Source organism: Saimiri boliviensis, chromosome X (assembly GCF_048565385.1).
Source record: "Saimiri boliviensis isolate mSaiBol1 chromosome X, mSaiBol1.pri, whole genome shotgun sequence".
NCBI classification, from domain to species: domain Eukaryota; kingdom Metazoa; phylum Chordata; class Mammalia; order Primates; family Cebidae; genus Saimiri; species Saimiri boliviensis.
In genome coordinates this window covers 20,303,434-20,330,637 of record NC_133470.1, presented here as the reverse complement: position 1 = coordinate 20,330,637, position 27,204 = coordinate 20,303,434, and the positions used below count along the sequence as shown (strand labels likewise).

The window sequence follows — 27,204 nt, the reverse complement described above, 5'->3', positions numbered from 1 at the left end:
AACAGTGAGAATGTGGTAGCAACCTGGTATTCCTCTTGCCAACAAGAGCACAGTACAGAGGGCTCCTTTCCTTGCCCTGCTGTGGAGGGCATATTTAGCTGGTGTGAGAACATGAATTGGCACTGAAAATATGTTTGCAGAATAAATAAATGAATGAATGAAAGAATGAATGAAGAATAAATGAATAGAAGTAGGCACTTGGCTTGGCATGAAGAAACCAAAATTTGGAAGCGTTTTTGGTTCCTTAGAGAAAAAGATAGTTCAAAAGTTTTTGATTGCTCATTACCCAAAACAAGGACACCAGGATCATACTCCCAAAGAGGTCTTTATTAATTTAGGACAGTGGTTCTTCACCCTTTTTGGGTCACAGACCTCTTTTGCAATCTGATAACAACTATGAGCCCTCTCTTTTGGGAAAATGCACATGTTGAACATATACACACATTTTTGCATATAATTTAATTTTAGGGAGCTCAGAGACCCCTCCCATGAACTCATTCATGGCCCCCAGGTTAAGACCCCCACAATTTAGATAAATAGAATTTGGCAGGAAAGTGACAGAATGGAGAAAGAATTGAGGCTAAGAACTAGATTTCAATTACAGTGTCATATCTGTATCTAATTAGCTTTGTGAATATAATTTCATTCTCCAGGGTTCTGTTTTCTCATGTGAAAAACAAAGGGGTAGGCTTAATTCTAACCAAAGATTCATCTGGTGTCAGCATTCTGGAGGGAGAAGCTGCTGGCACATTCCACAGGAACGTCACTTCTTTCACCAAGGTTTCTCTGTTGGTTGCCTCCTTGGTACGCATTGCTTTCTTTGTACTTTGAAAAGAAGGCTTCTTTCCTCACCAGATAGGCTCTAATCAGGTGGTGCCAATTTTAATCTAACTCAAAAATCTGCACAGAGGCCATAGCTGTCTGGTTGCCTCACTTCCTCTTCCTTCCACGGTGCTCTCATAGATATCAAAGAGGACTTCAAACAAATCACCTGGGCAGAAGCAGGGCAGGTGAGAGGCAAGCTGGGGGGGACATCCTGGCACTGCCTATTCAGGTGAACTGATTATAGCTCATCCACTTTCCTCTTTGTTTTCTCCTAGACTGGCATGAAACAGAAATAAACAGTTGTAACCACCACAGGGAGGAACTCTGCAATGTGTTGGCTGCAGCCATTCTTAGTTCTTTGCCAGCAAATCCACTAACTTAATATTTTCCTTTGTATTGCAGCTTTACTATGCTTTTAAAAAATAGGAACTTTATGTCTTTAAATACCTGGTGCTTTTAACAAAAAGTTAAAGCAAATTACCTAAAAGGAATGTTTACATTCCCTCAGACAAGCCAGGTAGAGTTATTCAATAATCAGTGCTATCCGTTCTCCATCCTTAAACCCAAGTACCTGTATCCATTTTTTTTTCAAAGATTGTAGTATGATGCCAATGTCCAGGGCTTGCACCCTCTTTACAGTGGCCCCACTAAGTGGTGATCAGCTTAATTTTGAAGTCCTAAAATGACTGGTAATTAACTACCTTCTATGGCAACTCATTGCATTTGTAGCCCTAATCTCAGGCTCCAATCTATTTCTCAGTAGCTTTACATCCTGAGTCCTAGTGCTACTGTGTGAGATTGACAATTTACAAACAATGTTTTGAGTCTCTTTTCTTTGCCAGGCCTTTCCAAGAGTGCTTTCCAAATGTCATCTCTCATCTCACACAATCCCCACAATATACCTGCAATGTCACTCAAAGGTAGGCTCTACAAGAACAGATTTTTAAAAATCTGATTTGTTAACTGTTGTGCCCCCAGTCTCTAGAACAGTATCTGGGCAATATTTGGCACTCAATAAGTATTTGCTGAATTTAAAGAAATTTACTGATATTATCCCCATTTTACAGATGAGAAAACAGAGTCACAGAGGTCAAACACTACTATAAGCTACAGGGGTACTTTAATAGGATCCAAACGAATAAAGCCATTATGACGAAGATAACATTTGTGTCCAAGAGGCTCTGCCTCATGCCACACCCCCAAGGCAGCTGCCCATTCCACTTGTTCTTGTGATGGACACAGCTGAGCTCTGTCATTGGCACTGGAGAAAAGTGGTGTCATAGTCCCAGAATGCCACTTACAAATGGGTGGTGGTTAGTTAAAAGAAAAGGGTCATAAGGGTTACCAAGGCCCTCATTTGGAGCACTATGCTACATAAGTAAGTGTGGCCATGGAGGGTAGCATCTGATTATCTCACTTCTCACTGAAAACTGAGGGAGTAAAAGTGGTTCAAAAGGCAGAAGCAAACACAAGCAAACACAAACCACAAACCAAATAAAAGCGAAACAAACACCAAAGAAACTAAAAACTCCAAAACCTAAAATGAAGCAAAACTTATGAGCTGGAATAATGGAGAAACATTTCATGAGGGTTTGTCTTCCTTTATCTCTGGAAAAAACTACCTCTTTTAACCTGAGGAACCCTGATGCCACCTGTTGGAATGTTGCTGTAGGACTAAAGAATAACGTCCTATATCAGGTTTCATTTTCTTTTTTGCAAACACCACATTCCCTGTGAATTTACATCTTCTGAGTTTCACTAAATGAGAGAATATCACCCTTACCCTGACTTTAAAAAATTTTCCTTATGAATGGCCAAAAAAGACCCAGTATCACAGTTGTTTAGTTGACCAGGAGAAATATTTTGATAAATGGAATAATTTCTTTGGTAAACAAACAACAAACACCAACTCAAAACCAACAAAATAAGTTTCTTTGGTAAAGTGGACATTAACGTCTTGGAATTAACTGAAAGAAAAAAACACAGCTTCTTTAAGTGTTTGCAGGGATCATTTTTTTCCCTCTTTATAGCAATTCAAAAAGTAAAACTTGATGAAGTAAAGAGTTAGATTTTATGGAGATGGAAGTCTGAGTTACTTCTAAAGTGTCTTCTCCACAGTGGGGCTAAACCAATGCGACAGAGCGATAATCAATAATCAGCATTAACAAATAAATAATTATCTAACAATAAATAATAAATCTTGGCATGCATAATCTCCCAATAGAAAAATTCATTTCACAGTCAGAATTCCATAAACCTTCATTTCAAGGGCTGAAAAGAGAAGTCGACAAGTTTGAAAATGCCCTTCATTAAAAAATATGATATCCCAAGGTATACAGAGACTCAATCAAGTTGGAAAACTATCTCTCATAAAACAAAGTTCCACAGTAAGTCATTCTGGTTGACCAAATTGAATGATTAAATTCTCAACAAAATCCATTTAATTGGTGAGTGTGTTGTGTCAGTTTTGTGGAGTCGCTTTGAGCCAAGGTACTCCACGTGGCTGACACTAAATCAATGACTGATTTAGAACACACTGTTCAGAAAATGATTTAGCAACATATGATTTAAGAATAAGACCAATCCCCTCTTCAGTTGTGTTTTATAAATAGTGGCCTACTTGCAGTCCCCTTGGAGAGAGAATTGATCGAAAATCTATTACGCAAACTTGCCCTTTTGTGAGGACTGTACTTGTCCTCAGATTAAAGCTTATTATCTTCTAGTTGAGTGCATAACACATTGGTATTATCGCTTAGTGTGTCTGCAGGGGAGACTGAACAAGCATGTAATGCACTAGCTGTGATCCCCTGCACATGTATTTAAAACTGTATGGACAATAGTATGTGAAATAGAAAGCACAGGTTTGCACTTGGTGTGGTTACATCTGAATTATTTGGGCTTTTTTGCTATTGCGGAAAGACAATGGCAAACCTAAACCTCAAACATTTTAATCACAGACATTATAAAAATGTCTTCCCCGTGGCCGATAAAGTCGTATGTTCCTTCCTTGGAAATGCATTTTGAGAGGAGTAATAGCCATCTTATAAGAAAACTGAAAATTGGCCTGCGCTGTCTTAGGTATGCTGAAATGATGAAAATCCTTTAGTTGTGTGACCTCAATGAGTCACTTCATTCTCTTAGGTCTCAGTTTCCTCCTCTGCAGAGGATGGGTAAGTTGCACAGTATGTCTGTTAAGGTTCAGAAAGGTAAAATGCTTTTGGGAAGTGCTTACCACTATAGATGTCTAAATAAGCTACATCTCTAAAAGGGAAAAATACTGTAGATATTTGCTTCAAATGTAACCAGGTTTTAGCTTCATTTTTATAAATTTAAAGAAATGCAGGGGCCTGGGCACTGTATGCAGCCTTTTTAGATCTAAACCATTTCTGTTCAGCTGAACCACTTTTCTGTAGATAGTCAAAGTCAAGAGTATAGATATCTAGGCTTGCTAATGTACAGAAGAACCTTGCTATGATGAAGTAGAAGGGCATCAAAAAAGGTATGTTGGGGGACCAGCAAGGTGATGTGCAGCCAGTGTAGCAAGAAAGTGGACTGCCATCATTGATAGATCTGTATTAGCAATGACTTTTTCCAGTCTTTTCCACCTATCTCCCTTTTGGCCCTTTATCTCCCTGCACTTTTACAAAGTTTCTCGGTGTTAGGACTTAGACTTACCAAAGATCTTCTTCTCCCCTCTGTCTCTGAGCAGGCATGTTTCATAGCAAAGGCAGACTGGCACTACAAGTTGGAAGCAACAGCAAGTAACTATTTCAGTGTTCATTTTTTTCCCCTCAGTTATGTGTGGGCAGATGTTTCTGGGTATCCATTCAAAAAATCCGAGTAAGGCCAACCACAAACAGCTGTACCAGCTGGCTATTTTGTTGTTGTTGTTCAAATGGAGACGCTTTATCTGGGTCCAAGTAGACACCTGCTTTTGCTTCGTCATGCCAGGTATTTGGGTTTGGCTCTGTGGTTTTGGGCCCCTGGATCCTCCTGCCAAGAGCTGTAACTAATAAAGCAGACCCATTTGGTGACAAGTGACAAGCTATTCCAAAATAGAATCATACCAATTCCACAATGCTGGAGCTGACATTGGTTTTAAGGTGTTTTAACCAAACCAAACTATACAAATGTTAAAAGTGTATCAATGGGGGAATATGGGAATTTCATTCTAGACAGCAAAACTACCTCACCTGGGTGAATTTAGGAGTGAATCAGTTTTAGTCCATGAGTGATGGCCACTCCACCACATTTCAGTTTCCAAGGCTCTGACTTGGTTTTGCTAGTCAGAACTTTCACAGGCATCTCCTTGGGTGTTAGGGAGCTAGGTGAGATGGCTAAAACCTCAAACCACAGACAATGACTAGAGCTACTGCTTTACAGAAGTTCTGGAAGCCTTATTGTTTGAACAATGCTTAAAGCTATTTCTGCCTTAGCAGTTGACCTTTCAATCAGTGGGTTTTGTCACAATGCCAGCAACATCTGCAGTTTGGATAAGATAGGATCCTGCTTGTTAATAAACTTTCTTCTATTTGATCTTAGTTTAAGAGACTGTATGTATGTATGTGTGTGTGTGTGTGTGTGTGTGTGTGTGTACTCTCATAACAACTCTATTGTTTTAAAGACTGAAAATACACCATGCCCATTTCCCCCCACTGCCCTTTACTTTTTTTTTTGTCAATGCCTGCTTCCTATCTTTAAAAAAGGGAACAACTTTGAATTTAATTATTTCATTAACATAATCTCTTTGCTCTTGATAAGACCTAAGGTGAAAATATACCAAGTAGACATTATCACACTGTTGTAATTTGGTCAACCACACGGGTACTATCGATATCCACCATTTCTACACACTCAATTTCCTCTCGGTTTTCAGGATTTTTCTTCTCTTTCCTTTTTTTCTTAGAAGGTGGCAGGAAAGTCAGTATCACAGGTAAAATGGCAAAGCAGTGAAAGAAGGTGACAAATGCTATTAAAAACAAGCACCTGAACAGTGTACAGGTCAGATTTGAAGGCACAGCTGCAAGAGGAATCAGACCAACAATATAGCAGAGGTAACTCTGTAAAATAGCTACCCCATGCACTTCCAGGGCATTTTTTACCCATTTAGTTCTTGTGAGATCCTTGCCCAGAACAAAGGTGGATAACAGTGGAGCACAATTGTCAATTGTGTAATTAATTCCATAAATTAAGCATAGCACAGAAATGCAGTCCAGTTCTACTTTCCATAATGTCATGAAACCTATCACTCCAAACTCCACAGAAACAACCGTTAGAGTGATCCAGACATTAATCAGTGAATCTGCCACCAGGAATGCCGAGAAGAATAGCAGAAACAAAGCACTGATGCAGGAGTTGTGCAGGGGGGCTCCCAGAGAGGAGGCATATCGATCCATGTACACAAAGGACGGATTGAAGACGATGAACTTCACCTTGGAGGTGACTGAAAGTCTCCTCAGGGTTTCCAAGAGATCATAGAGTTCTTCTCTGTTTGTTTCCATGGTCTTGGCCACCAAAAACATTCTGGAGGCCACTACGTCGACCTCATCATTGTATTTTTTAGAGAAGATGATGTCCTCTTGAAAATGTGAAAATTGAGGGGCTTTCAGAAAAGAATTCCTCAACATGTCTGTGAAATTTTTCTTAGGCAAGCCAGTGGATACATTGAGTTTCCGAAGGTAATTTAAATAGCTCTCAAACCAGGATATCCGTACAAACCCCTTGGTGTATTCTAGAACATCTTCTTGGACACTAGTGTTCCAGTATTCTATAGACTCATAAATGTAAAACCCAATCACAGGACTGTAGTTGCTAAAGTACTTTTGCTGGGCAGTAGTGTACTCAATGGTTTGTGTCGCGGTTGCTACGATGTTACTAAGGTCTGACCCTTCACTGACCTGCAGATAGCCCATTAAGGCAAAGGAAATATAAATAAGATAAAAGAGAACTACAAAAGGCTTGACATAGGTGTTGGTTATCCAGTCACAGTAATAGCGTTTGAGGAAACATACCAATAGGTGACTCTCGTAAGTGTTCGCTTCCTCGCCTTCAGTTGTATCCTCACTGAATCTGGCTGTCAGGAGAAACCTGTACCATGCCGGCTTCTCCTGCAATGCCTCAGGCTTTGGGACTTTCCTGCAGAAGATACTATGCTGGTAATTGTTTTCTATGTAGCCAGTGAACACTAGGCTGGAACCATAAAACGAGAGTACATAGAGGTAGTTGAAGAAGATTGCAATACAGGAATTGCAGCAGAAAATCCTGGCTGCCTCAATGTTCGTGAAAGGGCTGGCCCCTATGCCAAAGGTGACCAGGTACATGGCAGTGGTGAGAGAAAAGGAGAGCATGGAGTCTGCATAGACTGCTGCAGTTCTCTCTTTAACATGTTGGTCTTCTCTAGTTTTCCTCCAGGAGGATAACATTTCAAAAGTCCCATATAATCCATGACCTAAGGGGGCAGAAAAAGACCAGAGCAGAAGTTTAAAGAACTGATCTCTTAAGAGGGAAATAAACTTGATTATGACGGACTACTGCCTTAAGCGAAACGTAATGAACCCTAGTGGTGACGGGTTTGTAAATGCCAATGATTTCTCCTATGGGGAGATAGACCCATGTTTGGATGAATTGTAAATGTTAATGGATAGTGAAAGGACAGCGAGAGAGGCAAAGATCTTCATATTCCCTCTGGCTTAAGAAAGTTCTCTTCTTTGGAGTGTTCCACCAACTAAACTGCACTTAGATGAACTTTTGCCTATAGAAAGCTGAGTAGGGCCAGGCACGGTGGCTCACGCCTGTAATCCTGGCAACTCGGGAGACTAGGAAGGAAGATGACTTGAGAACAGGAGTTCAGTACCAGCCTGGACAATGTAGTGAGACCCCATCTCTTTCTCAAAAGAAGAAAGAACTTAGGCATGGTGGCTCATATCTGTAGTCCCAGCTACTTGGGAGGCTGAGACAGGTGGATCCCTTGAGCCTGGGACTTGAAGGCTGCAGTGAGCCATGACTGTGTCGCTGCACTCCAGCCTGGGCAACAGAGTGAGACCCTGACTTTAAAAAGAATAAAAGAAAGAAAGCTGATTAGACTTGTGCATATGTCTCTTGGGGATTTTTCCCATTAATAGCTTAGGGTTATTGGTGCAATTTGGTTGGTGGTAAACTCTAGAGAAGAGAAGATGTCTGGACATGCATCATCTTGCTTTCCATCCCCACAAGTCTGGCTAGGGGTCAGTGCAGAGGAGGACAGTGAGTAGAGGGTTCTGAGTTAATGTCCCGTCACCTCATTTAAAATTGGCCAACTGGAGGGTTTTAGTGATAAACAGGCTGTGCATTTAATTTGAGTCTTGACAGGAAACTAAATCATAGCCCCCTCTTTTTTCCTTCCCCAAATATGAGGGCAGGAAGCAATAAATCTGAGAAAGAGGGAAGCAAAATAAGTGGAGTGAAGAAGTTGGAGTGAAGAAAATACAGAAGGAATAAGATTAATATGAACTCTCCTGCCTATTGATAAAAATTAAGATTCAGGCTGAAGGTTTATGACTTGCAATTTGTCTTCAGGGATCTGTTTGACCAATTTTGGTTACTCGTACATGACTTATCAAGCAGTGATATGATATGTCAGCAGTGACTCTATTAACTTCTCTGTACTGTTTGATAGTGGCATCTGTGGAAAAAAGCCAGATCAGTAACCCCTTTGCTTAACTGCTTAGCACCTTTACCTCCTGCGTTATTTAGTATTTCAGCAATACTGGAATAGCAAAGGTACAGTAAATGCCCATGTTCTGACTCCATTCTGCTGCCTGGGGCCCGATCTAGCATGACTTCTATCACCTCTCCTTGTTGGAGCCAGACATTCCCTACTTTGGGTCCCTGTGTTTCCAGGTCACTGCAACCATGGAAAGCCCACCAAAGTGACCCATTGTGGATTTTGAGAACCCCTGTCTTGGCCCTGGGGATCAGCAGATCTAATTTCCTGCTTCCACGCCTTGGCATATTCAATCCCATTATTGAGGATAATAAAATCTTTACCCTGTGGTACAATAGTCTTGTTTTTAAAAAGGAATTTAAAATCTCCAGCCAAGCATAATGCTGAACAAAGTGAGTCACTGTTATCTTGTGTATACAATAGCTAAGTGCACATCTTCCCTCATGCCCAGGCTGGTATTTTTATCCTTATTGTAAAGTGCTGGCCTCAAACCTGAATGCCCATTTCATAGTAATGATTTAGGCCTATTTCCTCAGAGGAATTTGGCATTTATCTTAATTTACTGGGCATCATTTTACAGCCACTTTTAGAAGTCAGGTCAAGACTGTCAATTTGATAACTAGCACCAAGGCCCCTGTTAAATTGAAGGAACCCAAACTCCCCAGACATGAAGTAAAAAGTACACTCATTGACTGGCATCCTGTTGTTAATTATGCTTAGGTGGTTAACATCTAGTCTGAAGAGGGAACATGATTAAATCTGTTTCTAGTATATTTTCAAGATGGACCCATTGACCTTTGATTAATTAACTGTTCCCTTAACAATGAGGGTAAAAAGAGAATACCTCTGAGGCACTAACCCTGAAGAAACAATATTGACCATTTTTTTTTTTTTCTGGGGCCACATAGAGCAAGTAAGCTTTGGTGGGCAAAGCACACTTCAGGGGGTCACTGTAAATGGCAAATAGTTTTTTAATGATATTTACTTGCCAGAAACACACAAAAAATTTAAGTAGGGTTTTAGTACTGAGTCATTAAATATGGCAAAAAAATAAAGCATATAGCAGAATTAGAATTAGTCACATAATAGAACTTAAATCTGTTTTGCAGTGTTTTTAAAAACCAGTGTGATGTTTTACAATGACATTTTCTGACCCTGATTCTTGGAAAATACAATAGGAATCAATTTCTTACCTTGCTGTTGAACAATCTTAGAGGCTAACTGAGGAAAAGAATTTGAATTAACAGAGATATTAGGTGACAAGACTGAGGCTCCAGGGCCCGGAATGAAAATAATCAAAATCAAGGAAAAGTGGAAGTAGGCTGTTAGCTTCTCTCTTGAGTTCTGCTGCTGCATTTTAAATGCCTTGTCCTTCTATAGTTTGATCTTTTATATTGACTTCTGGCTCTTTTAGCATATGTTCTTGGTTTGGGGGCAGCTCCAAAGAGAATTCTAATTTTATTCTTAGGGGCTTTTGGAAACAATGCCTTTCCTTAGTTCTTCTTGCTGCAGGTGTGTGCAAGCATACACTTACAGAAACAACAGGAGACCCTGAGAAAGAATTTGTTCTAACTAATCACTCAGCATTTGTTGCTAATTGTCATTGGCTTTGCCTCCAAAGGCCCCGGCTACCATTCCTGATAGGTCAGATTCCTGTTTCTCAAGCTACACCTCTCTAGTAGGTGCCTACACCCTAAACCCCAAACTGGAGTTCTATAGCATTTTATGAGTCCTTCGGATTTCTGGGACATTTGCTGATACCATAACTGGGCCTCCTTCCTGAAGCTTAGTTAGTCAAGGGAAGGACAAGTGCCAACAAAGCTGTGGTTGCCTCTTAGGGATTAACAGCCTGGAGTGCCTGGCTGGCACTAGACCTGGCTCGCAGCTGGGTACTTTTGCTGAAGAGGTTGGCCTGTTATCCTATAGGAAAACCCATTGGTGAGGACCCTGTTTTCTGGCCTGGATTCAAGGGGAGACACATTTCAAAAGCCCTAGGACATGAAGGCTACCCTGCCCCCCATAATGCCAGAATTATAGCTGAGTTCCCCTTGGTTTTGTCTGTCAAGGGTATCCTTTTCAATGCAAACTCCTCTGGGACAGTGGTCTACTGAAGCAGCTTCCCTTTGGTCGGGAATGGAACAGAGAATGGAAGTGGGGATGGAATAAAGAGGGAATGGCAGGTAGGAGAATTTCACAGAGATTAATTTCTTCAGTTTTTCCTTCAGTCAGGTCTGACCTTATCTTTTATTAGCACTCCAGAAACTGGGCCCCTCGGAGTCAAGGAGAGGCAGAGAAGATAGATTTTGGTAGGTTCTGTTCCTCTCCACTTTCCTCTTTCCTCCCTTCTTTAGCATCACCATCATTCATTGCTCTCTATTTTATTTTATTTTATTGAGATGGAGTCTCAGTCTGTCTCCCAGGCTGGAGTGCAGTGGCCTGATCTCAGCTCACTGCAGCCTCTGCCTCCCGGGTTCCAGTGATTCTCCCTCCTCAGCCTCCCAGGTAGCTGAGATTACAGGCATGTACCACCCCTGCCCGGCTAATTTTTGTATTTGTAGTAGAGATGGGGTTTCACCATGTTGGCCAGGCTGGTCTCAAACTCCTGACCTCAGGTAATCTGCCTGCCTCGGCCTCCCAAAATGTTAGGATTACAGGCATGAGCCACCATGCCCATCCCGCTCTCTTAACTTTGGGTCAATCGTTCAGTATGAAGAACTGGGAGGCTAAATCTTACAGAGGTAGACAGATACTGCATGTGGACTGAAGATACTTTTCAGAGGTTCAACTATTGTTTCCTACTTTTTAAAAAGTTATTTTAAAAGCAAAAGTACTACTATTTGCTTTGCATTCTAGTTTTAAAAACTTCTCTACCAAGTAGGAGTTCTATAAGCTTCTCTGTTAAATCTGACCAGTGGGCCTATGTCATTGGCATAAAGCATCACTTTGGCAAATGACAATTTCCCATCTCCAAAGTCCCAAGTCTGTTCACAAGGATTCCCCAGTGACAGAACTCATGGGGCAGGGGCAGGGAGGAGCTACCTAAATACAAACAGATTTTGATCTTGGTCACTAGGGACCCTATGGTGGATATGGGAGTCATGACTCATCATTTGAGGGCCAGGTCACAGCCTGAGATCTTGAGGTAAAAGACTGTATCATGTTTAGACTATCAGGAACCTCAGTATCTGACATTCTCATATCCCAAGGATTACCCTGGATGATACAACATCCCAGGACATGCCTTCTTTTACAGTCACAGTGTAAGGCTGAAGAGTTGCCAACAGGAACAGTTAAACACATACTGATTTCTATCAAATTTTGAAGATAAAAATGCTTTTAAAGCATTCTCTTGTCCTTTAAAAGCACATTCAAGATGTTTGTTTTTATTTTTGTTACATTGCATGTCTGTATTGTCACGTGCATATCAATAGGTGAAAACACACACACATAAAGAGAACGAGAGAAAGGGGAGGGGGAGAGGGAGGGAGGGGAGCGCCAAGTTCTAATTATTCATGAGTGAATACTTTGAAGCAACTAGGGCTTTTTGTCAGGCCAGTAGGGCTCATCACCAATACTGAAGCAAAATTTGGGCCAGGAGTGTGATTTTTAAAAAGAAAACTGCTTTTATTAATTTTATTTGCAGTAAACATTGGAATTGTCACCTAATAAAATACCAAAGAATTTAGGCTAATAGTTTTTCTTTTTTAAAGAATGTTTACATCTGAATATGTTGTTAACTCTCAGACTTTGGAGCTAACGAAGAGAAAAAGAAGCATAGATGATAAATAACACTAATGGTAGAAAAAAACTCAACTGGCTAATCCTGTCCTCACTGAGGGTGACTATCAAGCACCCTCACAGATTAAATCTCAGTGCCACCCAGAACTTTCTGGGGCCTGACCAAAGCCTTCAGGGTTGTTTACAATCGAGTAAGACAGAATCTACTAACAAAGTTGAGAGTTAACTTTTCTTTACCCAGTAGATATACTTCTGGAAAGTTGCTCATAAAGCAAATCATATTTTCAATTTATTTAGTGGTTTTGCTATTGGAGACAGTCTGGGTGATTTTGTTGTTGTTTGGTTTTAAATGAATAATCATAGGCAAATTGATGTACTTTGTATAATACTTCTGGATTTTGTAAGTCAGATTTTTATTCAGGCCCAGATTTTCCTACCTGTCCCAATATACATAGCCACAACACAGCAGCTGAAAGATGCCTTCGGGTGCTACTCACATTTTAATCCTTTTCACACTAGCAGAATTCCTCATCCTGAGTTCCTTAAAGTAAGGAATGGCAAAGGAGGAGGAAATGGGATGGCTTGCTGACTGATGGATGATCTTTCAGTTTCAGTGTGAAAACATTTAATATCATGAGTCAGTGAAGCTGTTTATAGCATGCCTGGGCAGTGTCAAATTTCATATATGGAAATAAAATTACTACATTCTTCTAAAAAATTCATAGATTATAATCCATGAGCAAAATCTCCTTAAAGCCTATTTTATTCTTAGAAAAGCTTCCCTAAGTAGCTCATGTTTATAAGGTGCTTGTTTTTCAATGACATCCACATAAATTTATGATTCTTGTGTTTTTGAGAAGAAATTTAAAATGTATATATGTCTGGGTTGAGTAACATCTATTTTCAGGGAGAAGTTCATTAATTGGGTTACATTTACACTTTGCCAGTTATAAACATTTACTTTATAAGCTGAATTGTTTGGTTTATCGCTGTCTGTTTTGTCTCATGGTTAAGAGTAAGAATAAAGGTGTACTCTGTTTAAGTAAAGACAGATGCTCACATCAGGAGGAACACACACATCTTACTCTTTGTACCAGAGACTTGTCACATTTTGAAAATTGGAATCAGAGCATTGGGTTTTAGTCTTAGAAATAATTTTTCTTCACTAGATAGCTGCCCTAGAAATGAATTTGCTTATAGCTCTTCCTTTTTTAAAAGGTAAAGTATTTAGATATTGTGTGTATGTACATTATATAAGACCAGTGTGTATAAATGTGGCCCATAATATATGCTATGGTCATTGTGTAATTTCTTTTAATATAGAATACAAATGCAATATATAAATATATGTATATATGGCATATCCTATTCAAATATATTTTATATATTTACATACAAAGTGTTGGACTCTATACCATATAATATATAGAGAAATATATAGCTCTTCTATTTAAATATTCAAGCAATATTTATTACATAATGTATGTTGCATACATATAAATACATAACATGAGCTTATTACATGTCATATTACATATGACATGTAATACAGCCAATGTGATATATAATATATATTATGCACATAGGTTATAAAGACACACATACAAACAAGATGAATAGTAGGCTGATGTGAAATTTATTTTACTGAATAGGCAAAATAATGTTGGTGTTGCTATACCAATCAATGTAGAGAAGGGGCTATAGAATTCCTCTCTTGGGCTCCATCTGTCTATATTTTGATTCTTGAGTAATAAAGTAGCCTTGGTGAAATACAGAGTTTCCTTGACAATAACTATGAACCTGCTTGGGTTGTGAGTTTCTGTATATCCATCTGGTCGAGACTGCCAAGCTGTGACTTTCTGAGAGTCTAGTCCAAATGTACATTCTAGGTGTTCCTCCTCAGGGTCTATTTTTAGTTCAATGTCCTGATGTTGCCTCCTGCTGCCCAACCTTTACGGGGTCTGTCACTCCCTTATTCCCCGGGCAAGACTGGGTAGATAGAACACCCACAGGATATCTGGGAATCCTGGGTCAAAGACAAAGCCTCTTTGTATTCCTTTGCCTGAGTTCTGCCTTCCTGGACTTGTGCCCCCAAGTCCTGTTCTTGTCTTACTTTATGGTTAAAAATAGAACAATAAAACTTGTTTTGTTCCATTCCCCTAAACCTGTTTCTTTCCACCTGCTCTCACCCTTATATGATTGGTGGAGTATAAGAATAAAAGGGCAAGAACAAATTACAAACCTAAATAACATAATCTCCTTGTAAATTAGTCCCATAATGACCATGGGCCATTACAAAAACAGATATTTGGGAGACAAACTTTGGAAATATTGCAAAATAAAATATCTCTTTTTAAAAACCAGATGTACACAAAAATGTGAACAACAAAACCCTTATAAATCAGGTTTTTTTTTCCTCTAGAAACTGCTGAACCTATTACTGATTTATATCTAAGCAGAGTATTTCCATAGCATTCTAATATACTACTCCATTAGGCAAACTCTCATATTGTTGTAAATAACGGATTTCTACAATAATTAGTAGGTTGAACCATAAAAGTTACCATTTTTGTAGTTCAAAAATGACCAGATAGTGGTACCAACTTTGTAGGTCAAAAATGATTGGATATTGGTGATTTCATATGGTTTAAATTTTATTATCTGACTAATTTTTCCCCCCATGTTCTCATGAGTTGAGAACTATATCAGAATACTCATCAGGAAAGCAAAACCTTTCAGGTTTGCTTAATTTTAGAACAAAAATAATTAAGAATTCCAATTTTTCAGTTGCAACTAATTTTTTTGTATGAGAGGTTTTACCCTTCCCTTTTTATGAGCTCCACATAATGCATTATATTTCAAGTGGCATTATATGAGAACATATTCTTGAAGAATGAAACCCAATCTTCTGGTTTCTGCTACATATGAATAATCTTAAAATACACAGCTAAAAGAAGCCAAACTTCCCTACTATTATTCTTTTCCTAGCAATAATCCACAAATTAGGAAGAATCCACTAATTCTTTCTTCCTTTCATGTTCTTGAATCTGAGTGGCCTGGTTGGACAATTCAAAAGGAAGAGAGCATCCGACCTTCTCGAAGTCCCAAACATTTCAAAAAGGGCTTAAAGAGTATTTTTCATCTCGTACCATCTCTGGGGCTCTTGTACCTTAATAAATGCCAAGCAGCCCTTATAAACTACATGGCATGTAGAAACTAATATCTAAACTCTTTCACTATGATTTCAGTTCTCCTTTTTGGCAGTACAGGATGTACATGAAGCAACAAACTCTCCAGATGTAGAATGGAGAAAACTTTCCTTTGGTTCCCTTCTATATCCTCTAACATTCTATCCCTTTCCTGATTTGTATTTGATCAGCAAAGCTGTGGAAACATTAAGCCTGTAAGGACAGCTTGCACATTAAAAACCTATGCCAACTTTTAAAATCATACCCAACTGGAGAATAATGGTATAAATCCTCATCCTTTAAAGGAAATTCCCTAAAAGATTAAAATAATGAACATCATATATTCACAAATAGCAATTCAAGTAACTCACTACTTGATATGGGTATATTTGGAAAGAAGGGATATTATTTTATGCATGATAAGGGTATAGACCAAATAAACTCTTCTCCAAATTATAGTAACTAAAAAATGTCAATGAACATTTATAATACTGTAGACCTTTTAGGATTTCAGCTCTAAATAAACTGATATGACTCATCTGGACAGAGGTTTTGGCAGAAGTGGGATTATCTAGTATGCACACTGATTAAAAACATTCTAAATCATGATGTATCTGTGCTTACATCATTGCCAAAATGATTCATCTGTGTAGGATATGTTCTTATTGCCAGAACTGTCACGTATCGTCTTGGCTAGAAACACACAGTCACATCCCATTATGGTGAACTCTTAAGAGTTTATCCAAATTCTTTCCTCTTCTGGAATTTTGTCAGGTTAATACTGCTTGACACACGTGATCTTAAAATTTTCCATTCTAAATCTAGTGTCATTTTGGCATTTGGCTGGATTTGGCCTATGTGACCAGAATTACACTGACAGTGTTCGGTTTGTTGAATTTTAAATCTATAATGTTTATCACATTATAGACCTATTGATAGCCAAGGAAATGTCTGTTTGAGACTTTTTCTGAGATACTTTACCTTTGAAATGAGGCTATATGCTTTTTATTTGATTTGACATTGTATTTACATAACATACTAAATCAAGAAGTTTTGCTTAAATCTGCTTAGGTTAAGCATAGCCATTTTAAGTTATAGACAGGAAAATTTAAATACTGGACAGTTTATTGTAGTGCAAAACCCTTAGCACTGCATTTCTTCTTGGTCATTTGAAATATTTGCTGGCATTTTAGGGCTTGGCATCAACAAAACCCAGAATCAAATGATGGCCTTGAAAGCAACATTTATGAAGCTGCTCTTGCTTATATTTCATTTTATAAACTCTTAAGAATGAAGAGTTTATCTGAGAAATACAGGAGGGTGACCATCCTAAATCCAGGCACTGTTAGCTTTATGAGCATATTAAGTACCCATTACATCGTGCAAAGTATTTATTGCAAATGGGCCTTAGCTACTAAAACACGTCGCTTCCTTTCATGTTCTAAATAATTTGAGAACTCTTTGGGCTGAGAATGTACAGAAAGGTTGCATACTGATTATCAGCAGGAAAAGCTGCCATCAAATCAATGCATGTAACATTCCTCACAAATTGCAAACAAGGTCTTATTGGGTACCTGTGGTAGATGGTCTCTTTCACTGCAAATGCCAGATTTCTTCTGAATTGAACTCTGATGTAAAGTTCAGTGATACTCAGTCTTTGTGGAGCTGTGGCATTACTATTTCTGGATTTGTTTTTTAAAGACACTTCTCTGCTAACAGCATCTTTCTATCCGACCATCTCTTACATCCTTCCCTGCACCAATATCATCTGGCATAGTCTGTTTTGTGTTGACTTTCCCTTACAATATTTAAAACCTGTTTTAAAAGTACAAACAAGTAAGTTTAAGAAATTTTTAATATTGCAATTTACTTTATTTATAAAACCAACTTTAAGAAGTTTTGAATATCGCCATTTCGTTTTTTAGTGAAATTAAGAAGTTTTGAATACTGCTATGTTACTTTACTTAAAATTAATTTTAAGAAACTTTAAATATTGTAATTTTATTTTACTTAGTAAATTAATTTTTCAGAAGTTTTAAATATCCTAGCATGCTTTGAGCTCACTGGTAACAACCTGGAATGTCCTAAAATCAGCACTGATTGTCCTTTAGCCCCAGCAGATTTTGCCTCACCTTCAGAACCTTACAATCTCCCTTCAGGTCCCCACTCTTTTCTTATTCGTATTTCTCTTCCTCCCACAAAAGCAACAAGGAAATGAAAAGCTAAGAAATGAAATGAAATGAAAACCCTTCCCATAACCTCTAAAACATTCAAGCATGTGACTAATCATGAGCAAAACATCTTAATTTAAACCTTGATACAAGCCTCTGTGCAAGCTACTAATACTCAGTCTTACTCACTGTTCAAGGAACCACCTTGTATTCCACAGTCAACCCACATGATCTTGGGGTTATTTTAAAGAGGCAAGTTATGCTGCTTTCTTAATAGACTGAATTCAGGAGGAGGTACAACAGCCTCCTTCTCTGTTGTTTTCAGCAGTGACAGGTAAAGTGATTTAGCAAATTATTAGGCTGCTCAATCTTCTTGTAGTGCCTAGCTCTTCACAAAAGCTACTAGTATATGTCATTGACTAGGTTTCTATTCCTCAGGCCACAGAGAATGGAGCGGAGAATGTAATTCTGTGGCTTTGCAGCCCCACTGACCCTGATTATCATTTACCCATAACACAGCTGAGATTTCCTGAGGAAATTCTTTTCTACTACTCTAAAACAGGGCATAAGGCACACTAATGAACTCAATAGTGGTTATTTCTCAGTTTAGGAAAAAGGGCCACTTCATTTGTCATGTTAGTATCTGATTCCAAATGACATTTAAATTTTGTTACAGCAATTGATGAGAAGCTGCCATTGAAAAGGGGGAAAGTGAATCTCTTGAATCCTTGGCCCCCAAGAACCCTGCAATCAGGCTTGCTGGGCATGCCGTTTTCAATGATATGGACGGGGCAACCAATGCTATGACCACTATGGCTTTGTTTTGATCATTAATATCTATTGGGGAGTTCCTGCAGCTCTCCTAAGTGAACACACTGGAAGCACGCTGTCACCAGCAGCATTGCTTTAAAATATTCTCCTGAGTTCATAGTAAGAATAGGAAAAAAGGGTTACCTTCCTATTGGTATCTCACATGTCACTTTCAAAGTTCTTACACATTTATCATGTCCTCTTGTGTGATGCTCACATCCACTCTATTCGTAAGGTGGGGAAACTGAGAGTAGCAGACACTATCAGTGACAACCCAACATGCTCTCCCATTCCCCATTCTTGAGCTTGCTGAAGACTTACAGCTACAGTCACCTGAAGGATTTCTCTGGCTGCAGGAGTGTGCCCAGTCTTCCATGGAAGTGCTGGGAGTTAACTGCCCTGAGGAGTAGCCCTCAATGAATTACAAAGGTTCTGTGGGTAAATAGCCCAAATTTCTCACCCCCAGGGAGGACCTCTCTGAGAGGTGTTTTACAAGGTCTCTCAAAGGTCCCCATTGGGGCTGAACCACAGGTGTCCACAGCAATGGGCAGAATGTAATATACCTTGGGCTCATTAACATGCCGTCAACTGCCTGCCTTCCTGTCTCACTTCCTCACTTCCATATTGGTGCTTCCTGGGCTCACCTCCCAAATACACTACTTGTATCCAAATCTTTGTCTCAGGACCCTGCTTATGGGGAAGCCCAACCTAAGACACTGGGACACAGAGAAGATTAATATCTGCTAAATACCACATGGTTACTCAGTGGAGAGTCAGGGCTAGAACCCAGGACTTTGAATTTCTGGCATATTTACCAAATTAGGTTGTTTCTTGCTGATTGCTAGCACTTTATAGAGTTGGTCCCAGGACTTTTGGGCAAAATGAAGATACTATAAATGAAACAAAGTTGGTAGATGGCTACTCCTGGCCTTTCAACAGGAACCCCGTCAACACCACCAGCAGAAGGAAACAGAAAAATGAACGGTAGTAATTACCTAGCATGATGAAAGGGACTCCCAGGAAGGTAGAATTATATTTCCCACCAGTAAGATTGATGATCCCGGCTGCAGTGAGGGTGGCCAGGCTTATGGTCACCAATCCGAGTAGGCCTAGCCAGGGTTTGCTGCGGACGCAGTCCTGCATAGAGCAGCAAAGGATGGCCATGGTGACCACCAGGATCAGGCTGGTGACCAGGTAACGTTCTGACACACGGCTGGTCTTCTGGAAATCTTCCCTCAGTGAGGAGGACGTGTAAGGGTACATTCTGACTTTGCTGTTGGATTTCTGAAACAGTCTTACAGTATCGCAGAAGCTGGACTCCCACCTCTCAGCCACCATGTCATTGAGACTGTTGATTGACTGCAGGTAGTAGGTAAGCTGGATGGCCTCTGCAGATTTCACCCGGTCTTTGCTGTGCACAGTGACGCCCCCAAGCTGGTGCCCATTGTACACAGCCCTCCCGTCCTTTAAGTGAGTGATTGGGTATGTGATAGCAAAATTGGTCCGATTGGTGGCCCGAGCATTCTTTAGCTCTTCCAGGACATGCACTATGTCATCCACGATGCAAGTCTTATCATTATTCAGGATACATATATGGGCAAACGTGTAATTAAAACCAGGCCTTGGAACCTGGATCTTGGTCACAGCAGCATGCAACTGTGGGGAGAAAAATAACAGCATTTATTAATCAAATATTTCTGTTTTTGTTTTTTGGAGAGGGTAGACATTCTATCTCTAAGCTAAACAGTTCAAATTAAATCTTATAAACTTAGATCAGAAATAGGTAGGTAGTAGGAATGTAAAACACACATCTGACCAGTGGTTCTCACAATGTAGCCCCTAGAACAACAGCATCAGCACAACCTGGGAGCTTGTCAGAAATGAAAATTCGTAGGCCCCACCCCAGACCTGGTAAATGAGAATCTCTGGGGTGAAGCCCATGAATCTGGGTTTTCACAAGCCCTCTTAGGAATTCTGATGCAGCTAAAGTTTGAGAAATGTTGCATTAAAGCACCGAAATTCTTTCCACATGTTCTTTATTTGTGGCCCAACTGGTCTATACTTTTAGGAAATCTTATATAGGTCCTCTGTTGAGTTTCCCTCTTCAAAATGTAACATAAAAAGTGAACTAAGGTGCAGTTCCAAATGCAGAGATCCTCTGCTGGCTTGTCCTTTGATGCTGATTTGCAGGGCAGCTAAATGATCTCTTCATCCAATTAAATCACTCTCTACCATAAAAGACAAGAGGTTTACCTTGAGGGTCCTTGTTTTCTCTGGCTTTCCTTGCCTACATATATGGGAACGGAGCTGTAACTCTAATAGCCTGGCTGGGATATATGGGAATCATGCTAAAGGAGAACAATGGAATTTATTCTACACACCTCGTCCCATGTTGAATTTGCTGTTTCCAGGTACTGAATGCTTGCCAGCAAAGTATATATGAGAATACAAGCACTAATTTAACTGCCCCTACTACATGCCAGGCACAATTCTAGGCTCTTTATACAGATAAACTTCTTTAATCCTTACAGCAAATTACAAAGTAGGTACAGTGCTAGCTTCATTTTAGAGATGAGGAAATTGAGATTTAGAGAAGCCAGGACACTTGTCCAGTGTCACACACATAGTAAGAGGCAGAGCTGGGCTATACCAGGCAGTCTGGTTCCAGAACCTGTGCTCTTGGCCCCTTACCATACATCTCTAGGCATCTGAATCCCTACGATTCTTGTTAGCAACTAGTTCCCGAATGTGTGCTTTTACTGCCCCACCACAAATGCTCAATTTCAGATATGTATGAGTATGTGTAATCTACTGTCTAAGATAAGAAAACCAGGCAGTCAGGAGTAAGGGACTTAAATGAGCTACTGCCATGTGTCAGGGCTTCATGCCTTAAATTCTCTCAACAAGTCACTTTACAGATAAGGAAACTCGGCTCAGGGTGGCCATGTAGTTAGGAATGGTGGGGCTGATCACTACCTTTTTAAAAATGGCATCAGGTTACTGTTTCAGTGGTAGCTATACAGGTCCTTAGTTTAACTGTTTTGACTCACCGGCAGCTTATCTTCATGGTGGCTTTGCTTTTTCTGTGCAAAATGAGGCCAGTGACAAAACATGTAGTTGAATGTTAACTAAACTAGTACATCTACGACTGTGCTTAGAACTGAGTGCACTTGCTCAAGAGTTTAGGTAGCCATTATGACATATCTGATGAATGAAGGACATTTCATCTGTAAAGAAACTAGAATTTAACATTCACAGAGTTGTTATACTGTAGCTGTGCCACTACAACTCGTTACCTTCTCCATGATCCTGATATTTTCGTTCAAATTTGTTCTAAATGGATTATCTGTTAAGACATTTTGCTGCACATGTGTCTGGATGAATGGGATCTTATGCTTTTAAAAAAATGTCTGAGGGGCACCAGCTGTCAAAGTCCTTTCAATAGCACTGAGCATGAGTTGAGAATCCTAATTCTCATTGGCTCCTTGCCCCATATCTCTACATGGGTACCAATCCACACGTTCAGAAAACATTTCATTGTATTATGTTTGGCTGAAATAATTTAAATTCCTTTATATAAATATGTAAACACATACACGTGTGTGCGCGCACACGCACACAAACACATACATGCAGGGATACCTAGGAGGCTATTTTCACAGCCTAACCATATGCTAAGTGTTTGTTTTGATGCTTTGGGATTAATGGTGAGCAAAATGTCTTCAATGATTTTAAGCTGTGAAAGTGTGTTTTTATCTATTCTTCTCTAACCATGGCCCAGTGAATTTTGATTAAAAGAACTCATAGCTGCAAAATATTTCAAATTATAAAATTATTTTAGAAGAATGAAGAACTTAGAGGGATTTAAAGATGAGAGAGTTTTGATACGTTTTGAAGAAAGACTTTGGGAAAAGATTCAGAATAGGCTAGAAAAGGAGTGGTATTGAAAGCATGCCTAAGTGTAATATTTAGTGCATTGTTTGTTCCCATGAACAGTGTTATAAATCTCTTTTAAAGTGATTACTAAATATGTCAAGAGAAAAAGATTGCCAAATAAGATGGTGTTAAGCCACAGGGCTGAACCCAATTATAGCAAGGGGATATTTTCCATCCATTCTCTATACCGACCGTGCTCTGCTGGGTGGGGAGTTGTAAACTATTTAGTGATCTTGTAGCTCTGCAGATCTACTGCTATGACCCCTAGGGTCATACATTGAAGAAAGCAGACACCATGTTAACCCCTGTACTACAAGACCATAGGAGCAAGGCTTAGAAAATGAGAACCTTAATGAAGTTTGAGAGGGAAGGTTTCTTAACTCAGTATCAGAGCTGCTGTAAGATGCAATGCCTTGACTTTATGATGGAGTGGTGGGCAGAACCTGTCACTCTTGCTTCTGAGTGGCAGGGTTCTGCAGAGTGACAAAGCAGCCAGAGAGAGGGTGTTGGCTGAGGCCACCCACCTAGCAGAGGGAATCTGTAGGATTCTACTGTGGGATAAGAGATGAGAGGATAATAAGAGTTACAATAAGGAGTTGAGACTCCCTTCTATGACTTCTGAAGTGGCTCAGTTCTGATCTTTGGTGCTTATGAGTACACATCAAATACAGAGACAATCCACTCTTGGAAATCTACATAGCCATGAGCAGATATACTATGCATGCTAGCTGGATGTCTATCTATACCGAGTTTTAGAGTGTCCTGATTTACTTTCCTGAAAGAACCCCATTCAAGGCAGTAGAAACATTAGTGGATGTTCTAAACTGTAGGATCAGGTATATTCACAGGAGGAAAAGGAAGCCAGATAAACCACAAAATGGACAACTGCAATCCACATAAGCTTATTACTGAACTAGGAAAGACACACTCTTCTCAGAAAAGAAAAAGAAGGAAAAAATGACACAAACTAATCATCCTGACCCTTAATATAGTCTAAATCTGTCATGTAAAATAACATATAATCCATGTTTCTATAACTATGTATAGATTCTAGATTATTCATTCAACACACTTTCAACAAGTGCTCATCAAATCTACCATGCTGCCAATAATAGGATAATTTCCCTGAATTTAGCGTGCTTGCATTCACGCATGGAAAAATCACGAGATGCAATGTTCAAAATAAAGGGAAAATCCTAACAGTGAACAATGCCAAGTGCTTTGTACTAGTAAAGCCCAGTCCAGTGTCAATTCCAATCACAATATTTTTGACCCAGTATTGTATTTGCTGCCAAAGAGGCCAAAACTGAATGTTAAATTGAGATTAGTTTTAAGGCTCTGAACACATCATGTAAATTATTAGCTTCTTTGCTCTCATCATCCTTCAGGTTAAGAATGATAATGATAACAGTAAGTAGTTTTCTAAGTGTTAAAAACTTACAGTTAACTTACAGCTAAAAAAAGTATTCAAAACAGAGACTCTGGAAATGGTGACACTATTATCCTGATTTTATAGCTGGTAAAACTGAAGCCTGGAGACTTCCAATCACTTACCTAAGATGACTCAGTAAATAAGGGTAGACCCAATTCTCAAGTCTTACTCCAGAGCAGGACACTTAGCCTAGACCAACACATTCAGCAGTGAGCATAAAGAGAACTTGGGGATGGATAAAGAATTGTCAGCCTACCTGGATCAAATGACGGGCAGTGGATATGACTGAGCTATGGGATGGCCACTACGGGAGATCTGGCGTCCAGTAAGAGAGACCAGACATAATCCAAACAGCCAAACTCATGTTCAGATAGCAGCAGCATTACATAGCAGTATTAACAGGTAATGAAGGGGATGGGTTTTGAGTTTAACGATTTTTCTTCATCTAGCCTCTGGTGTTGCTAAATAAAACTTTTTGAAGATAGGCTTCCTAAGAAAAAAGGTCACGGGGCACAATGGAATCCAGTAAAAAGTTTTAACTTCCAGTGTGGCTTCTGTTACCTACCTTAAGAGTGTCAGAAACCTCAGGAATGCCACTTTGCTTAAGTCTGAAACTTCAGGTCTCATATTTATCAGTAAGAAAGGGTGTTGGTCTAGCTAATCTTTAAGGACAGACCCTTCCAATTCTAATACTGCATAATTCTAAGATGAATGATATCCACAAACTATATAATCAGATACTAGGTGAGAGAAAGTTAACTTAATAAATATCAATTTGAACATTATAGCTACTTGAGGTATGCTTTTCTGACACGATGAAGTAATTTTTAGGCAGTCAGATCTGTTAGATGAAACCCAGGAGGAAAACAGGGTAAAGAAAATAGGTTTACTGAAAAAAAAGTTAAAAAAAAGATTTCCCTCTCTCTGAGTGATTTCCCATTGGGGAAGCACTGGCTCTTACAATCCCCTTCTGCCAGATCCTGGGACAACGCCAGTGTGGGCTGCTGGTCACGACAGGCCAGAGTCTAATTTCCTCTCTGCCTCTCCTTGGCAGATCTTCCTCAGAAGACAGCAGGGACACTTTGTAGAGGACAGTACAGAAGGGAGGAAGGATGTATCTGCTCCTGAGTGGTGATTAACATAGGAAAAATGCCTGTGGGTTTAGAGGATCTTATACAATACTTTGTAGGGATTTTCTTTTTCTTTTTCTTTTTTTTTTTTTTTTTTGTATTTGTTTCTTGTTGAAAAGGGAAGAGGGAAGGCAGGAAGGCTACTCTGCCCATGCAAGGCAATCAACACTCTCTGGGAGCAGCCTCAAGCACTCCCCAAGCAATCTCATCCGTGAGGGAAGATCCGGAGTTCCTATGGGTTCCTCATGTCCCAGCAGGATGGAGCTCCAGTCACCTCCAGTGAGAGTTAGCCTGATGACACCCCCTTTATAGGCTGCCTTCCTTTCCTTGTCTCACGTTTCCACTCCCTTCCCACTTCTACTCCCAAATAAGCTGCATACATTTTAAAAAAAGTAACAAGGAAGATTATGCCTTGACTTCTTAACCTATATCGTCTGTCCCCAAATATTACCTTCCATGTGCTTCCAAGCACTAAATCAAAAGTGCTTAAAAATGCTTTCAAGGAATAGCTGGTTTTCATCCCTAAATGAAATGTTCCCTTCACTGAATCCCTCCAAACTATATGTCTTGATCTGAGTCTATATTCTGCAACTGTAAATGGGTAGGTGCTAACTGGCAAGGTATCCTCACTCAGGACGCAAGAAAACACCTTGAAGTGGATGAATCTGGCTGCTGCAGTTCATAAATTACGCTAGCTCCCTTGGTGTTATGTTCTGTCTTTGCATGATCTCACTCTCACCCACTCTCTTTCCTCTTCTTTTAATAGAAATGCATTACATCAGAACACCAGAAGTCGCAAGTTAGGGATTGTTACCGTGATTCATTTGTAGTACAGCCAAAAGCAAGTTAGTCATCCCTTAATAAGTGAACAGAAATATCATTCTGTCTTTGAAATATTACATTTCCAGAGGACACCAAATTTAAGCTGTGGATATAGCCAAACAAGTGACTATCTATCCACACGCTTCCTCTGTACATGTGTGCCTGGTGCTATGTGGACCTGCTCCAGTGAAAAAAGTCAAATGGTCACCTTTGTTAGCACTGCAATGCCCATGCAGGTCTGGGAGAGTGGAATACTTCTGTTTTGCTCCTTACTCTACAGGGGGGTTATTGCGGGTGTTGACACTGAAAAGCAGCCAAGACAGCCCCTATTGTAATTCTCCAAACAAGCAGAGAAATCTGAGATTTTAGAAATGAAAAAGAATGACGGTGAAGAAAAACGCAATCGCAGTATCTGATTGCAACTTTTGCCGAATTCCACATTGGTATGGTTAAGAAAGACAGTACAGTGAACTACTGGTTCAACCATCTCTTTATTCCCATAGTCTGGGAGAAAATTTCCCTTGGTCTTGATTTTTGAAAAAATCCTTGTTATCATGAAGATCCCTGGCAATCTGTAAAGCTAAACTTTCTGATTAGAGTGTTTAGAGTGGCTGATAGAGTGGCTATTTTTTTTTATTTTTTTATTTTTATTTATTTTTTTATTGCATTTTAGGTTTTGGGGTACATGTGATGAACATGGAAGATTGTTGCATAGGTACACACATGGCAGTGTGGTTTGCTGCCTTCCGTCCCCTCACCTGTATCTGTCATTTCTCCCCATGCTATCTCTTCCCACTAGAGTGGCTATTTTTAAATTCCCTAATCCTCACTTGATTTTCATGGTCAACCTTAAACTGTAGTTGAGCTAGTTTGTGGGTGATGAGCTTTGCTGGATAGCTCTAAGAGGACCCGATGCTCACAGAGATGGAAGAATGTTAAAGCTGATTGTCTGGGCAAATAGCAAAGGGAAGTCCCAAGGAGCCAAATGCTTAGGCTTGAGAAAAGGCAGTAATGGTTTTAAGTCCACAAATTAGCAGTCCACAAATAACCAAGCAAGGAACAGGAAAAACAGCATGCCAAGGATGTTCAGGTCTAGGGAATGACCAACAGTGGACCTGAATGGGAGGAGCACTGTATCAGGAGTCAGAAGACTTCAATTTTAGTCCTGGTTCTGGGTCTTGCTGACCACATGACTTAGAGATAAACAAAAAAAGAGCCTATGAAGACATGTCACTTCCCTGCTTTAAAACCTCCAGGAGTTCCTCATCATGCTCAGAGTGTTGACTGTGGCCCTTGACATGAAACATTCTCCTCGCTGACCTCTCTGGACTCCTGTCTCACTATTCTCACATTGCATTGCTCATCTCACTCTTGATTCTGCCTGGGACATTCTTCTTCCAGACATTAAAAAACTTGTGTTCTTACTTTTTTTACTTCCCTGCTTAAATGC

At 39.7% G+C, this 27,204-nt stretch overlaps 1 protein-coding gene across 1 annotated transcript in view; it reads right to left on the bottom strand.

The window, feature by feature from the left end:
* Positions 1-307: 307 nt before the first annotated feature.
* The window catches only part of PTCHD1 (patched domain containing 1), a 58,719-nt gene continuing 31,822 nt past the window's right edge, over positions 308-27,204 (bottom strand). The window contains exons 2-3 of the mRNA XM_003924095.4: positions 19,430-20,090; positions 308-7,273 (exon numbers count right to left, since the gene is read on the bottom strand). Of these exons, the coding sequence (XP_003924144.2) occupies positions 5,619-7,273; positions 19,430-20,090 (2,316 nt within the window). The 3' untranslated portion in view covers positions 308-5,618. The remainder of the gene's footprint in view (positions 7,274-19,429; positions 20,091-27,204) is intronic.